The 18,175-nt window shown below is 38.3% G+C and overlaps 1 protein-coding gene across 1 annotated transcript in view; it reads right to left on the bottom strand.

The window, feature by feature from the left end:
- The window catches only part of GAD2 (glutamate decarboxylase 2), a 78,603-nt gene that overhangs the window by 25,875 nt on the left and 34,553 nt on the right, over window positions 1-18,175 (bottom strand). The window contains exons 9-10 of the mRNA XM_077772438.1: window positions 3,576-3,630; window positions 1,628-1,744 (exon numbers count right to left, since the gene is read on the bottom strand). Coding sequence (XP_077628564.1) covers window positions 1,628-1,744; window positions 3,576-3,630 — 172 coding nt within the window. The remainder of the gene's footprint in view (window positions 1-1,627; window positions 1,745-3,575; window positions 3,631-18,175) is intronic.

Consider the following 18,175-nt stretch of genomic DNA (forward strand, 5'->3'; position numbering starts at 1 on the left):
TAAGCTGCTTCTGAGTTGTAAGGAAAACTCCTTTGACAAGTCTGGATGACTCCAGAGGAAATAAGCAGCTTCCCAATCCTATTTTATTAATGTGTACTTTTGGATAAGATAATTTCTCTGTCCAAAAAAGAAAGAAAGAAAGAAGCAGGAAGAATTTGTACCAGTCAATTCACTGAGCGATAGGAATATATCTTTTAAAAGTCTGTACTCAAGTTTGAAGGTTTGGATTCATGTACTGATGTAGCGATCTCCTTTAAAAATAAGATGTCGAGATGGAGATTCATTGGAAAATGTTGACATTCTTTGTGGGTAAAAATAATCCTGGGATAATTTTAAGGAAGAAAACCCCACTTGTTAGGGTATAATTGCTTCTTTTTTTTTAGTTTGCTATAATTTCAGTTCTTTTACAACTTTGAAAAATTATCCAATTTTCTAAACGTGTCCTATTTTAAGATTTTTTCTAATCTAATTATAAAAGTATAAACATGTAAGGTAATACGAGTAAGTGCTAAACATGATATGTTTCAAAGAAAGCAATACAATTGGTTAAAAGATCTCAGCTCTATTTTGAGTAGAAATCCTGGAGGGGAGACCACAGCAACTGCTGGCTCAGGACACACAGACATTATTATTTTTAATGCTGTCAGGTTAATCCTTTTCCTGAATCAGCTAGCAAGGTTTAACAGGCTCTCCAGTTCTGAGACCCAGGTCATGATGCTACTGAAATTACTCAATCTTTTCTTAGTGTCTTCATTTCTAAAATGGATGGGGTCATTGGTAGCCTAAGGAACAACTCACTGTGAATCAGGGAAGGAAAAGAAGCCACGTAGGATAACACTGGGATGATGGAAATTTACTAGGTTCAGCCTTAGTTAGTAATAATGGATTAGTAACAAACATTTTGCAGGTAACAGCTGAATCTCTGAGCCAGACTCTGATTTACATGGATTAAGTTTAAATCTTTTCCATTTGTCCTTGTAAAACCTGACATTTTTTCATTTGACAATGTTTTGGTGGGCACATCTTCATTTTAGTGTGACCCGGTCTGGAGTCAAAACATTTCAAATACAATGTATCTGCCTAGCTGACCCAGCTAAGAAATTGGAAATGTGGCAGCCCATATGTCCTAGTAAGCTGTCAAGTCTGCTTTCCTCTCCGAATACACAAATACTTGACTTGAGTTTGAGTTTTTTATCCTCTGGGTTTCCTATGTAATGTAACTCCTTTAGGCCTTTCTGATCATTCTCACAGGGAAGGAAGCGCAATCTGCATGTGTGTGGCTGTGTACGTATGCACGTAGGCTACATTCCCCCATGGATGTTATGGGCCAATGGATAGAGAGCTAAGTGCTCAGTCTGGGTACTGATCATAGAAATGAGAATATTATCATGTTGGGAAGGTTAAGGCATCATCAGCCTCCAACTTCCTCTAGTCGCCTTTGTGTCCTATCTGAGTCGTGTGATACTGCTCTCTGCATCTTGAAATCGTAAATATCTCTATTCTGAAAATAAGCTCCCAAAGGAAAAAAAAAAAAACAAAACTAGAGAAACGACAGATTTCATTCCATAAGCCCCAGATGAAGAAGCATGCAAGGACATTTTAGTGGCAGCTCCTATGGGATACTCACATCCACATGCATCCAGATCTTGTACTTTTTGCAAATGTCAGCGACTGCCAAGAGGGGGTCAAATGCTCCGTACACAGTGGTCCCAGCTGTGGCGCTCACAAGGAAAGGAACAAATCCCTACGCAAACGAGAAAGCCCCCAAATAAGGTCAAGTAGGGCTTCGAGAATTTTTTCGAAAAGCTGATAAAAACAGTAGAAATTCTCCCCTGTCAAACACATCTGCAGTTTTGGAAGCATTAGAAGGATCACCGACCCCTTGGAGCCTGGAAGTATGTTCACACTCTAGGATCTGAGCTCTCCAGGCCATTCTGTTGGACCCTCCAATCAACCTCAGGAGAACAGATGCTCTGGTTCTCAGAAGAGGCTGCACTGGACCCAGAGGTGAAGAAGCGTGAGGAAGTGTTGTGCTGCCCACAAGCCATTTATATATTCCAGGTAGATTTCTTCCCCCCACCCCACTTTGCCCACTTTCTAGTCTTCCTTTTCTGTAACAGTCCTTTAGAGTGAGCAGAAAAGAACAAAGAGAAGGAAATCTGACTGGCCCATTATTCCCAGTTAGAAAATCCTCAGATAATTTATTTGGTATCTTAGGGGGAAGGGTTCATGTGGGACTACGTAATAAGCCACGGCTCTTATCCACCTGTGTAGTTCTCTGGCCCTGGCTAAGTGAAAATTGCCAGAAGAGGGTAGAATGTCTCCCACAGGGTGAACATAGCAAGGGTGTGGACAGGATGTTACAGAGTCAGTCTTTAGGTGGCAGCAAAGGTTTAATCTTGTGGTTTGTGCTGCCAGCAGTAGTTCTACCTCAGAAACAAGGGGAACCTCCTAATGCCACTGTGTGGGAAATAAAAAGGCATATGAAGGAATCATTTCCCCTGAGTTGATAATAATAAAATGTTCTGTTGAACTAGGAACTGTAGGTCATATCCACTAAAAGTTACATTTAGGGGCACCTGGGTGGCTCGGTCAGTTGGGCATCCAGCTCTTGATTTTGGCTCAGGTCATGATCCCAGAGTTGTGGGATTGAGCCCCATGTGGGGCCCTGTGCTGAGCATGGAACCTGCTTAAGATTCTCTCTTTCCATCTTCCTCTGCCCCTCCCCTGCTCTCTCTCTCTCTCAAAAAAAAAAAAAAAAAAAGTCACACTAAGGGAATTCTACAAACAAGCTCTCTGATTTGCAAACTATCCAGAGATGTAAATGAGTTTCTAGAGCTCCAGACTTTCTTTCTTCTTTTTGTTAATTTTTTTAATGCTCTTATTTTATTTTTGAGAGAGACACAGAGCATGAGCGGGGAAGGGTTAGAGAGAGCCAGAGACAGAACCCGAAGCAGGCTCCAGGCTCTGAGCAGTCAGCCCAGAGCCCAACACAGGGCTTGAACTCACAAACAGTGAGATCGTGACCTGAGCTGAAGTCAGACGCCCAACTGACTGATTTGCCCAAGAGCCCCTAGAGCTCCAGACTTTCTAGGTCTCCAGAACTTGCTCCTTCTAAGACTTCTAAACTTTTTCCTAAAAGTTAAGATGCTTAGAGAGCCAATTATAGCCATATTCGTAGGCAGAAAAAATTGGCCCCTTTCAAATAACCATGCAGCAGTAACTCATGCTGCATTAATATTGTGATGTTTTCCACCTGTGAAAATGATCTTTCAAATGTATGTCTGCTTAATGCCAGCCTTCAGCACAGAGAAAGACAAATGTTTTAGAAGTTCTTACAGCATCACCGTGTATATTACTACAGGGTATACTATTTAATGAACAAGTTAGACCTTTCCAAAGCAGAGTCTAAAACTCAGAGAAATAAACAATGACTAGATGCAAAACCCCCCATTTTCAGTAAGGCTTGGAAGTTGAGAATTGGGTCCACTTTAAGACCAAGCCAAAGTGTGTTCTCCACTGGATGGAAATAGAAATATGTATCCTTGGTTTGTTAACTCCCTACAAAAACTTACTTTCTGTTTGGCTTCAAGGATTCTTCTTTCAAGATCAGATGGGATCATTTTCCCTCTGAAAGGAAAAATAAATACATTAAAAGTTTGCTTCAATACTTTACTTTGTTGTCCTTATAAGCAGCCACATTAGGATAAAAGGTTCAACCCTAAACTGTTGATAAGAATGATCAGTTAATACAACTCAGTGGCTGTTTCCAGGCAGAAACGCAGTTCCTCCCGGAATGATGCAGGACTGTGATTTCTGAGACATTTAGGAGAGTCCTGACCACATGTCCCTTCACTCTGCACAGAATGTGCTTTTTAGGCCATCTTCTTAACTCGGCTGAAACAAGCCTGCTTCAGAGCAAGACAGTTGGCAATGAAAAGAGAGTGAAGAAAAAAGATTTGCATTCCCAGTCTTTGAATGAATGGAGCTGCAATTTCACATCTAGATGACATGCCAAGAAGAAAAAATCCATTCTGAAACAACTGAATGAAAATATTAAGTAAAAAAAGCTACCTAATTATGTGCTCAAAGCATAAAACAGGCCAAGAAAACATGGGCTCAAATTTCAAACATATAGATACGTGAGTTCTGGAGAAACATCCTTCGTCCCTGAAATGTTTCTTTCCTAAAATAAAAACACAGATGGTGCTTTGCTAACTATAAAACTTCATCATTATAGGAGGCTCCTGGGTAGCTTAGTCGGTTGAGTCTCCAGACTCTTAGTTTTGGCTCAGGTCATGATCTCACAGTTTGTGAGTTCAAACCCCACATCAGGCTCTGTACTGACAGTGTGGAGCCTGGTTGGGATTTCTCTCACCCTCTCTCTCTCTGCCCCTCCAAGGCTCTCTCTCTCTCAAAAAAAAAAAAAATAAACATTAAAAAAAAACCCCATTATTATAATGATCAAAGGAGTTGATTTCTATAAGAAGCCGGATGTAGCTAGATGTATAATCTTAGTCAAGTTGCTTAATTTCTCTGTGCCTATTATGATTATCCTTGGAACATAGTGATAACAGTATTACTTATGGAGTTTTGAGGTTTAAATAAATTAATACAGACAAAATTATTTTGAAAGTGCTTGCCATGTGGGAAGCATTCCATAAAATGTTAATTTGTATTGATGAGATCGTTTTGCACTGTGACATTCATATCCCAAGTCTTCGGGGAAAAAATAGGGAAAGGACAGAGTAGTTGCCAGAGGCAGTAAAATATTCTTTAAACCAAAATAGCTCTCTTGAGATTGCTAAACTGGATAAACTTCTCAAATCATTATCATCGATCTAGGGTTTTAAAAGGAAATTTGGAAAAATAAATTATGGGCAGGAGGTTATCACAATAAATGGTTGGTAGATGCTACTGGCATTTAGGGAGCTGTTAGCAGGGTTTGGTATTTGTCGCTAGTTCAATAATCTGTTCGTGGCTGTCCCTGTGACTTTAGGTATAGAGCAAACATTGAGCTACTTTATTACATCTTCTAAGCTTTACTTATTGAAATATATTATTTTATTAGAAGTTACTTTTCTAACACCTGTTTGAGAAATGTTACTTTTCTTTAAAAATTTTTAACGTTTATTTATTTTTGAGAGAGAAAGACAGAATGCAAATGGAGGAGGGGCAGAGAGAGAGGGGAGACACAGAATCCGAAGCGGGCTCCAGGCTCTGAGCCATAAGCACAGAGCCCGATGTGGGGCTCAAACCCACAAATTGCAAGATCATGACCTGAGCTGAAGTCAGATGCTTAACTGACTGAGCCACCCAGGCTCAGCTGGAAAGTTACTTTTCTAACTACCATTTTATAAAAATAATTTGGGCATTATATAGTAAGTAGGTAAGCTGTATTTTCTGTGATTTTCATTTCAGGCTCATAAAAGAGATGTCACAAAATAGCCGATGTCACAATATAGTTTTCTATTTAAAATAGACATAAGGCCTGAAAACATTAAGAACCACTGATTTATGTGAAGCTGTTTTCCAAAGGAAGGCAGTCAAAATGCAATTATCTGGGAATGGGAATGGACAGGTTACCAGTGGTCAGTCAGGCCGGCTTGGAACAAAGGAGAATAAACATACATTTGGTGCTGAGAGTATGATTCCAGTTGAGAGCAGCCCACCCCTGGGGAACTTCTGTGAGAGGGGGCTTCTGTAGGAGGTACAGAGGGAACAGAGAGGCAGGTGTGGTGCTGGGAAGAGGAGCTCACCACCCACATTTCTCTGTAGGCTTCGCAGCCTGGCCCCGGGGCATCCCGCAAAGCAGTGATTTTCAGTCTCTCCTAGATCAAGCTATGCAGCACCGAGATAAACACAATGTGCAGATTTCAGAAGAGATTCGGGTATTATACTCATCCTTTGCGTAAGATTTTCAGCCCATTAAAATTGCCATAGTATTTTTGTAGGTAAACATGGACTCTGAGAGACAATTCTCAGAAACTGTTGCAAATCCTGAATTTTATGGAGTCTTCCACATGCCAGTCACCTCTGCTTTTGGAGAGTTTTGGGTAGACTAGTTTGACAGCTGCTATTCGCTCGTCTAATCACATCTGGATAGTTTTATTAAGCAGGAGGCAGTAACGTGCCACCAAGAAGTCCCATATTAGGGCACGTTATAATTGGAAGGGGCTGAAGACCTGTTTCTAGTCTAATTGTCTCATTTTTCAAAGGAGGAAGTAGGCCAAGAGAAGCCAAGTGACGGTCCAACATCAAATGGTGGTAAAAGGTTGGTTGTCAATAGAAATAAAACACTAAGCTTCCTAGAAGGGCCAAGCAGATAGGAACAAGCCTATTTAGAAAGATTGGAGTCTTTAAAGATAAGATAAATTCTCGAAGATAATATCTGACTTTCATGGATCAGAGGTGTCTTTCAAGTCTGCCAGGAAGGCAGTAACGAGCAGATAGTCTGTTCCACTTCCCAGTCAGGGAGCTTTGAGGCAAGCTTGTCAAATAATCAAGTTCAAGTGGAAATCGATGGGTGTGGCTCTTGACAGGGCAGTTTCCAGCCTTTCTTAGATTCTGTGCTTCCTTAAGATAATCTCTTTTATCTACTTAGGAACCCAGAGAGCTCCTCCCCTGCTCCCCCCACCAACCCCCCCCTAGTGCCTTACATACTGAAGGTGGCCGGCAGATCAACCTTTGTTGGAGGTAGGTGACCAGAAGGCAGAAGTTTAACTCATGGATGGGATGACATTAATACCATCACTTTACCTTAATGACTGGCCAGACAGTCGGTGTGAGGACCTCTAGACATAAAACTTGTCATCTTTCTATTTATCTGGGAATTAGTTGAATTACCTTAGAACAATGGTTCTTGCAATTTAGTGTGCATAAAAATCACTTTGTATGTCTTTAAAAGGAAGATTCCGTGGCCCTGCTCTTTGGGATTTCAATTCAGGAGGTTGATTATAGGGCCCAGGGATTAATTCATTCTACATATATGTATTGAGCACTTACTACGGGCTAAACACGGTCAGGGGTACTGAAGTACCAGCGTAAACAGACCAGTTTCTACTCTTCAAGACTTCGTGCTAACAAAAGACACAAATAGCAACATGGTAAAGGAGACAAACATGCACAGAAAACTGCATTTCTAACAAGCACCCCAGATACTTCTGACTTGGGTCTACATGTTGAGAAACATTGCTTTAGAAATGGAAAGAAAGTTTAGGGGCGCCTGGGTGGCTCAGCCAGACCCTGATTTTGGGGCAGGTTATGATCGCACGGTTCATGAGACAGAGTCCTACAGCAGGCTGTGCACTGACAGCAGGAGCCTACTTGGGATTCCCTTTCTCTCTCTCTCTGCCCCTCTGCCATGTTCTCTCTTTCTCAAAAACAAATAAATATACATTTAAAAATAAAGAAATGGAAATTTTAGTCTGATAGGCATTTTAAAATAATTGTGTGACATACTAGTCAAGTACCACTCATATGACCTATGGTTCTGAGCCATCACGGTTGTAGGGTGGGGGCAGAAGGGGCTCCAGATATGGATTGTGCATTCCCTGCCTGTCCATGTGCGGGGGGTGACAGAACACCGGGTGACAACCAGCATGGTCCTTTGAGGACTAGAAGCTGTCTGGCCAGGCCTGGCTCTTCCAGACAGGCATCTATCTCGGTGCAGGGAGGCTTTGGATGGTAGCAGTTGCATTCTGTACGTCTGGCCTAAAAGTCACTCCATAGTGAGGCAGCTGGGTGGCTTAGTCGGTTAAGCGTCTGACTTCTGATCAGATCATGATCTCCCAGTTTGTGAGTTCAAGCCCCATGTTGGGCTCTGTGCTGACAGCTCGGAGCGTGGAGCCTGCTTCGGATTCTGGATCTCCCTCTCTATCTGCCTCTCCCCCGCTCATGCTCTGTCTCTCTCTCAAAAATAAACAAAAATTTAAATAAATAAATAAATAAATAAATAAATAAATAAATAAATAAATAAATGTAGCTCTGTAGCAAAAAGGTGTATCTTTAATGTTTACACCTCCCAGCCATTAAGTGCACCATTAAGTAGTGACTGATGCTTTGTATTGCTGCTCTCTGTTAGTTGTTAGCGTTTAAGAAAGGACTGCCATTCAAGTGCAGACTGTTGAACCAGACTTTTGCTTTGGATATGGCTGCTTTGCATGGAGATTTCTGATTTTGCAACAGTCCTGTAATGCTGTAAGTTCATATAACTTGACAAAGTTTCCTGGGAAAAACCCCACAGTAGCAGCTTGAGTCGCCAGCAGGAAAATCTTGTCTTTGTGGGAAGAAGCTAAAGACACAGATTATACCTTGTGTGGATTTTGGACCCAGATTCATGGCTATCTTCCCATCTGAAGGAGAAAAAGCTATCTTCCTGAAAGGAGCATGTTACTAGAGAGTTGATACCTCTAGGCAGGCATCCAAATGGTCACAAATCAGGTGCTTGAGTCATTGGTGACCCTGCTCATTGGCCCCAATGAAACTATAGTAATTCTACCAGCTTTTCTTAAGTGAGTAGAGCTTGGCTCTGCTCACAGAGATATGTGTACAAAGAAGAAAGGGTGTGTGAATCCTTCCTGTTAGAAACTGATTAATATTACAATCATTGCTAATAGCAATACTACTGGCAGCGATGATGAATTGCTAGCTTCAGAAGCAGTCACTGCAGTGTGCCTTATTGCACGACCTCTGAGCCTCATGCCAACCCTATAAGAGAGTTATTGTTCTTCCCTTGCAGGCAAGGAGACTGAGGCTCAGAGAGGCAGGTGAATGTGGCTAAAATTTGGCAGAGACAAAACGGCCAGCGTCTTGCCCCAGATCCTATGCTAATCGTGTGTACTTGAAGAATTAATTTCTCCCTTTACTCATTCATAAAATGATAGTAGTACCTCCATCACAAGGTTTACATGAGGATTAAATGGGATAATAAATATAAGACACTATAAAGCACTGAGTATAAAACTCAATACATATGAGATAGTCTCGTTATCACTAGCAGCAATTCTAGGAGTGTGTGACTTGTAGGATGCCACACAGTTAGCGGCAGGCAGACTGCAAACCTCAAGCTGTCTAACTTCGGAAGCTAGGTTCTTAGCATCATACAACAGATGCCTTCCAAAGCTTTTATGGGCTTCAAACAAAATATCTGCCTCTCTGAAAGCTGAGTTCTAGAACTATAATGTATGTCATATTAATACTATGGTTTTTTGGAAGCCCCTCAAAGTGAGTAGTTCCCTGATTCCAATTCTATTTGCTATTTGCAGTGTTTAGTAAAGTAAAAACCTATCACCTCCTACTAATATATACTGTTCCATCATCTCTGATGATATTTTCCTTTCATGCATAGCATCCAAATGCTATAGGATTAATCAAAATCAGTTAGGTTTTCTTTTTTTTTTTTGTCTTTAAACATTTTTAAATGTTTATTCATTTTTGTGAGATACAGAACGTAAGCAGGGGAGGGGCAGAGACAGAGAGGGGCAGAGAGCCTGAAATAGGCTCCAGGCTCTGAGCTGTCAGCACAGAGCCCTACGCGGGGCTCAAACTTAGGAACACTGAGATCATGACCTGGGCCAAAGTCAGATGCTTAATTGACTGAGCCACCTAGGCACCCCTCATTTTTGTTTTTTTACCTAGTCAGTGCTAAGCAAAACTATTTCTTCAGTATAGACTGTGATACAGGGATGGTAAAAGGAGCTCATCGACCCAAGCACATTTTCAAATTGCCCGGACTCTGTGGTGACTTGAAAATCCCATGGACTGCCTGGAGAAACAATGGTTGCCGCAATTGTGGGGCAGCAGTGAAACTCACCAGAGTGATCCCCTGGGGAAAACAGTTCTATGTGTCTCCACATGGCTGCTGCCTGTGGGTAAGCTACCCTAGGACAGGCCCATAAGATAGACCAGCAAACAAAAGTCAAACAGATCAGGGATGCCTGGATGGTTCACTTGGTTTAAAACATCCAACTCTGGACTTTAGCTCAGGTCATGTTCTCATGGTTCAAGAGTTTAAGCCCCACATCAGGCTCTGTGCTGACAGTGTGGAGCCTGCTTGGGATTCTCTCACTCTGCCTCTCCCTCCCACATGTTTGCTTTCTCTCAAATAAATAAACTTAAAAGAAAAAGCCAAAACAGTACTTGTATTACAAAACCAAACCCTCTGCCAAAAATTTTACCATTATTAGAAACAGTGAACTTCTTTGGTTCCTTTTTTTTTTTTTTAAATATTTTTATTTATTTCTAGGAGAGAGAGAGAGAGAGAGACAGTGTGAGCAGGGGAGGGTCAGAGAGAGAGGGAGTCACAGACTGAAATAGGCTCCAGGCTCTGAGCTGGCGGTCAGCACAGAGCCCGACGTGGGGCTCGAACCCACGAACTGCGAGATCATGACCTAAGCAAAAGTCGGACGCTTAACCGACTAAGCCACCCAGGCGCCCCTTCTTTGGTTCCTTTAATATGTAGTTTGATTTGGAAAAAGAACTTTATCTTTAACAGATAATCATATTTTCCTTTTAAGATTTGTTTCCCACTGTGCACAATGAGATCACTGAGCATTATGGCCAGGTTATGGGAGCAGGATATTTTTGCTGATTTTTGTATCTAATTTTAATAACTAAAAAAAAATTTACCTTCTCCAAAGGCATATACTTCACAGACACACAACACACACACACACACTCACTATGCCAAAAAAAAAAAATTCAAGTGATGTGCAATTAAGGACCCCAAACATGATATGAAAAGGAGCTACTTTTGTTTTCATATGAAGCCTCCCAATTCCTGCCATTGGGTGTCAGACTGAGAGCGCAGAGAGAAGTGTGTAACAAGGGAAAGTGTCTGTGGGCAAGAAGGTATGCCAGCCATCTCTCAACACTGCCTCAGCTCCCCAAAACTGCCACTCTTCTTCCCTGAACACACTGGTAGAGAAAAGGAGAGGATTATGATAAGAAGTACAATTCACCACGTAAGAAAACATACTTGTCTATTCCAAATAACTTTTGAATCAAGGATGAAATAAAAACTACAATTACAGAACATTAAAAATTAATGACATGGGAATACTACATATAAAAATATAAAAAGCATCCTAAATCATTCTCAAAGGAAAACTGATAGCCTGACATGCTTTTGAAATTAAATAACAGAGAATAAAAATAACCAAACTAAATATTTAATCCAAGAAGCTAAGAAAATATAAACAATGTAGGCAGAGGGAATAAATGAATTTTTCAATGAATTAGAAACTTTAGAAAGTAGACTGGATTAATAAATTCAAAAGCTGATACACTGAAAAGATCAGTGAATATAGAAGTATCTGATTAGTTCAGTAAAAAGAAAACATGTAGGGGCACCTGGGTGGCTCAGTCAGCTAAGTGTCCAGCTCTTGTCTTTAGCTCAGGTCATGATCTTACCATTTGTGGGATTGAGCCCCATGTTGGGATCTATGTTGACAGCATAGAGTCTGCTTGGGGTTCTCTCTCTGTCCCTCCCCCATACCTCAAAATAAATAAAGAAGTATTTTATTTTATTTTTAATTTTTTAAATTTTTAAAAATGTTTTTATTTATTTATGAGAGAGGGAGACAGAGAGACAGCATGAGCAGGGGAGGGGCAGAGAGAGAGGGAGACACAGAATCCGAAGCAGGCTCCAGGCTCTGAGCTAGCTGTCAGCACAGAGCCCGACGCGGGGCTCAAACCCATGAACCATGAGATCATGACCTGAGCTGAAGTCGGACGTTTAACTGACTGAACCACCCAGGCTCCCCATAAAAAAAAAAAAAGAGAGAAAATATAACATTTGAAATAAGAAAAGAGGTTATGGAAAAAGATATTTTAGTATTATTAAGAAATTCAATGTAGAGCTTTATGCTAATCTTAAAATTTTTGAGTAAATAGATAATTTTTCCCTACTAAAATGTAAGTTAAAATAAATGATTACAGAGTATGTAGAACATTTGAAAAAACCCAATAACCAAGAAATAAGTGGGAAAAAAGTTGCCAAAAACCATCACCTAAAATGACAGGCCCAGATGTTTTAATAGTGAATTTGAACAATTCTACTATGGGCAGGTAGTGCCCTCTAAATGCTCACAGAGAAGACAGTGGGGAGCTGTTGGATCATTTCTAGAAGGTAGCTAATACTAAAAGCAAAATCTGTCAAAGGTAGTTCAGAAAAGCTTATCAGTATATCTTACGATATAGCTACAAAAATTCTGAGTATGTTTTAAAATATAATATAGAAGAAGTTACAGATTAACATGGAGACTAGTATGATCTGTTGCAAGAATACAAAGAGTGGGAGAGAGGGGTAAAATAATAATTACTTTCTGAACCTATAAATGAGTAAACTGAAAAAACGTATAAGAAGAAAAATTCAGATCTTTACCTAAGGATGCAAAAAAGATTTGAATAAATGGAGAGACACATGTTCTTTGACGAGAAAACTCAACACTGCAAATACATAGAATTGATCTCAACACAATTACAACTAGCTCCACCCAGGAGTTTTAAGGGAATGAGAATCTGAGAAAATAATTCTAAAGTACAAGTGGATGAAAACAATATTCAGAATATTTAATTTTAGAAAAAGGGCAGGGGATACATTTTTCTTTACTAGAGTGTAGAACATATTATAACACTATAGTGATTAAAAAGTATGGCAATTGAGCCAAATAGGCAAATCAGTGGAACAAAAATAAGACTAGGAAGATTTTTTTTGATCTCCCATGGTGTTGGGACAACATCTGGCAAAAACTAAGTGGATAAAAAAATAATTATATATCTCTCAGATATCATATATCAAAATAAATTTCAGTTAGAGCTATTAAATTTTAAATTATTAAAATAATAATAAAAAGGTTCTAGGAAAAAAGATAAATATTAACATGTACTCAAAATGAGGGAGAGACACCAGTGGTAGAAAATGGATAATTGATGATAGCTCTGACTACCTAAAAATGATATATTTTTACAAATACCATAAATAAAATTAAAAAGCAAATGATACATTTTGGAAAATATTTACAACATATACACAAAAAGTGCTTTGTGTTCTTTTTTCACTAATGAATGGCTGAAAAAGGTAAAATGCTCAACTTTGCTAATTATCAAAAATGCAAATAAAAATATAAATAATTTTAAAAAGTTTCCATTTGTCAAACTGACACAGGTTACTTAAGGTTTTAGTTCCTAGGATTAGTAAGAATATGGTGAGTAGTCAGCCCTGTACACTGCTTGGGGAGAGTATAAATTGGCTGGTTATTTTCTGAAGGGCAACATTCCAGCAAGTATCTTAACTCTCAGTGCAGACAAAGTCCGGGGCTCAGAAGGTCTATTTTTAGGAATTTTTCCTAAGAAAATAATATGTTTGTATGCAAATATTTAACCTCACTGATATTTACATTAGCAATTCTTTATATAGTAAAAATTTAAAGTAGCCTAAATGTATAACAACAGATTTGTTAAGTAATATAAATTCCAAACAATAGATTATTAAATAGTAATTAAAAATGATATCGGAGGGGTGCTCGGTGGCTCAGTCAGTTAGGCATCCAACTCTTGATTTCGGTTCAGGTCATGATCTCATGGCTTGTGAGTTGGAGCCCCACTTCAGCCTCTGTGTTGACAGTACTGAGCCTGCTTGGGAATCTGTCTCTCTCTGTCTCTGCCCCTCCTTCTCTCTCTCTCTTAAAAATAAATAATAAATAAACATTTAAAAATGATATGAAAGTTGTTCATTGTATTTTATAATGCAAAAGACAAATAGCTAATCAGTACATTTTATATTTAAATATACATAATATGTTTGGAACTATGTACACCAGAGTATTATGAGATTATGTCTAGGTCCGTCTATTTTCCTGCTTTTCCTACAATGAATATGTGCTGTTCTGGAATAAGAAAAGAATCTTATACTTTTTTTTTTCTTTTTTAAAAGAAGGGGTTATCCACTACCTAACACCATATACAAAAATTTACCCCGAATGGATCAGAGGTCTGTATATAAAATCTAAAATTATAAAACTCTTAGGAGAAAATATAGGGTAAAAGCTTCATGAGACTGGATTTGGTAATGCATATTTTCATGGATATGATACAAAGGCATAAGCAAAAGAAGGAAAAATAGATAAACTGGACCTCATTAAAAGTTAAAAACTCTTAGGACCAAGGGGGAGAAGAAGGGGGGAAATGGTGGGGGAAAGGGAGAGAGGCAANTTAAAAACTCTTGTGCATTAAAAGATACTGTCAACACAATAAAAAGCGTCCCACAGAATGGAAGAAAGAAAATATTTCCAAGTTTTTGCAAAACTTGATAAAGGACTAACATCCAAAATATATAAAGCAATCCTTCAAAACCAAAACAACCCAATCAAACATGACCAATTGGACCTAAGAGACACATGTATGACATTCTATCCAATAGCAGCAGATACACATTCTTCTCAAGTGCACATGGACATTCTCCAGAATAGATCCTATGCTAGACCACAAAACCAATATTAGCAAGTTTAAGAAGATTGAAATCATATCAAGTATCTTTTCCAACCACAGTGGTATGAAACTAGGAATCAATTAACAAGAGGAAAATTGGAAAAATCATAAATATTTGGAAATGAAAACCACACTGCTGAACAACCAATAGATTGAGGAGATAAAAAAGAAATCAGAAAGTATCTTTAGACAAATAAAAATGAAAATACATCATAACAAAACTTATGAGATACAGTAAATCAGTTCTCAGAGAGAAGTTAATAGTGATAAATGGCTGTATTATGAAAAAATCAATATCTCAAAATATCTAACTTTATAACTCAAGGGACTAGAAAAGGAAGAACAGACAAACCTAAAGTTCGGAGAAGGAAAGAAACAACGAAGACTAGAACAGAAATAAATGGAAAAACTAAGTTGTGGAGGGGGCAAGATGGCGGAGAAGTAAGGAGCTCCGTACTTGCACTTGCGCCCATACATCACACAGAAAAGATCTGAAGCCNAAATAAATGGAGACTAGAAAACAATAGAAAAGATCAACAAAACTCTGGCTTTTGACAGAAAAGAAAAGAAATTGACAAACCTTTAGCTAGACTAACCAAGAAAAAAAAGGGAGAATTCAAATAAATAAAAATAGAAAGGAAAAAGGAAATATTACAACTCATACCACATAAATGCAAAATATCATAGGAGATTACTCTAAAAAATACTATGTCAACAAATTGGATAATGTAGGAAAAGTGAAGAAATTCCAAGAAACATACAACATACTCAGACTGAATCATGAAGAACTAGAATTTCTGAGGAGACCAATAATGAGTAAAGAGATAAAAGCAATAATAAACAATTTCCAACAAAGAAAAGCCCAGGTCCAGATGTCTTTATAGGTAAATTCTACTAAACATTTAAAGGATTAATGGCAATCCTTCCCAAACTCTTCTAAAAAATTGAAGAGGAAGAAACATTTCCAAACTCATTTTATGAGACCAGCATTACCCTCATACCAAAGCCAGATAAGGACACTACAAGAAAACAAAATTATAGGCCAATATCTCTGATGAACATAGATGCGAAGACTCTCACAAAATACTAGCAAAACAAATTCAACAATACATTAAAAGGATCGTACACAATAATCAAGAGGGATTTATCCCTGGGATGCAAGGATGGTTCAACATCTGCAAATCAATCAATTTGATACACCACATAAACATAATGAAGGATTAGAATCATATGGTTATCTCAATAGAGACAGAAAAAGTGTTTGACAAAATTCAACATCTTTTCATGATAAAAACTCAATAAACGGGGGTTAGAGGGAACCCACCTCAACATAATGAAGGCCATTTATGATAATCCCATTGTACACAATGATTAGAAGCTGAAATATTTTCCTCCAAGATCAGGAAGAAGGCAAGAGTGTCCACCTTTACCACTTCTATTTACCAGAAGTCTTAGCCAGGGCAATTAGGCAAGAAAAAGATAAAAAAAAAAAAAAAAAAGGCATTCAAATTGGAAATCATGTCCTCTGTTGCAGAGGACATGATCTTATACACAGAGAGCCCTAATGACTCTACCAAAACTCAGTTAGAACTAACAAATTTAATAAAGATGCAGGATACGAAATTAACATAAAAAAATCCCATTTACAGAAGCATGAAAAAGAATCAAATATTTAGAAATAAATTTAACCAAGGAGATAAAAGATCTGTATACTAAAAATTATATGGTACTGATGAAAGAAGACACAAATAAATGGAAAGATATACTGTGTTCATGGATTGCAAGAATTAATACTGTTAAAATGTCCATACTACCTAAAATCCTCTACATATTCAATGCAATCCCTATCAAAATTCAAATGGCATTTTTCACAGAAATAGAAAAAACTATCCTAAAATTTATATGGAACCACAGAAGAATCCAAGTAGCGAAAACAATCTTGAGAGAGAAGAACAAATCTGGAGGCATCACACTTTCTGGTTTCAAACTGTATTGCAAAGATACTGTAATCAAAACAGTATGGTTCTGGCATAAAAATAGACACATAGATCAATGAAACAGAACAAAGAGCCTAGAAATAAACCCATGCATGTACAATCAAATAATCTTTGACAAAAGTTTCAAAAAACACAATGTGGAAAAGATAGGCCCTTCAGTAAATTGTGCTGGGAAAACTAGACAGCCACATGCAAAAAATGAAACTGAATCACTGTCTTACACCATGCACAAAATTAACACAAACTAGATTAGTGACTTGATCATAAAACCCGAAACCATAAATATCCTAGAAGAAAACATAAACAGAAGGCTCCTTGACATCAGTCTTGGCTATAACTTTTTGGATTTGACACCAAAAGCAAAGGTAAAAAAAGCAAAAATCAACAAATAGGACTACATGAAACTAAAAACCTTCTGCACAGATGGAGCAACTGGGTGGCTCCGTAAGTTGAGCATCCAACTCTTGATTTTGGCATAGGTCATGAGCCCAGGGTTGTAGGATCAAGCCCCTTGTCAGACTCCTCGCTTGTGTGGAGTCTGCTTAAGATTCTCTCTCTCTCTCTCTCTCCCTCTCTCTCTTTCTTTCTCTCTCTCCTTCTGCCCCCTCCCCCACTCTTTCTCTAAAATAAAATAAACAAACAAAAACCTTCTGCATAGCAAAATAAAAAATCAACAAAATGAAAAGGCAATTTATGGAATGGGAAAAAACATTTGTACACCATATATCTGATGAAGGATTAGGCTCTGAATTATACAAAGAACTCCTACAACTCAATAGCAAAACCGAAATAAACTTATTTAAAACTGGGCAAAAGACCTGAACATATATTTTTTCAAAGAAGACATACAAATGACAAATAGGCATATGAAAAAGTGTTCTACATCACTAACCATCAGAGAAATGCAAAGCAAAACCACAGAGCTACCACCGCATACCTATGAGGATGGCTATTATCAAAAAGATGTGAAATAACAAATATTGATACAGGTGTGAAGAAAAGAGAACCTTTGTACACTGTTGGTGAGAAGGTAAACTGGTGCAACCACTATGAAAAACAGTTTAGGGGTTCCCTAAAAACTAAAAATAGAACTACTGTATGATTCATGAATCCCACTCCTTGGTAAATATCCAAAGGAAATGAAGTCAGTATTGTACAGAGATGTCTGCATTCCCGTCTTCACTGCAGCATTATTTACAATAAGCAAGATTAGGAAACAATCTGAGAGTTAATTAGTGAAGGAATGGATAAAGAAATGTGATACACACACACACACACAATGGAATATTATTCAGCATAAAAAGAAGGAAATTTATGACAACATGGGCGAACCTGGCAGATATTATGGTAAGAGAAATAAGCCAGATACAGAAAGACAAATACATGATTTCATTTATAAGTATAGAATTGAAAAACATCAAACCCATAGAAGCAGAGAGTAGAATGGTGATTGCCAGGGGCTACTGGGTGGGAGAAATGGAGGAAATGTTGCCCAAAGAGTACAAACTTTCAGTTATAAGATGAGTAAGTTCTAGGATCTAATGTACAGCATGAGGACTTAAGTTATTTTGTATAGAGTTTGTTAAGAGAGTAGATCTTACGAATTGTCACTACACCCTCGCCCCCTACACAAATGGTAAGTGTGTGAGGTGGTAGATATGTTAATTAGCTTGATTGTAATCATTTTA

The sequence above is a fragment of the Crocuta crocuta genome, unplaced genomic scaffold (genome assembly GCF_008692635.1).
Source record: "Crocuta crocuta isolate KB4526 unplaced genomic scaffold, BGI_CrCroc_1.0 scaffold96, whole genome shotgun sequence".
In the NCBI taxonomy this organism is placed as follows: Eukaryota; Metazoa; Chordata; class Mammalia; order Carnivora; family Hyaenidae; genus Crocuta; species Crocuta crocuta.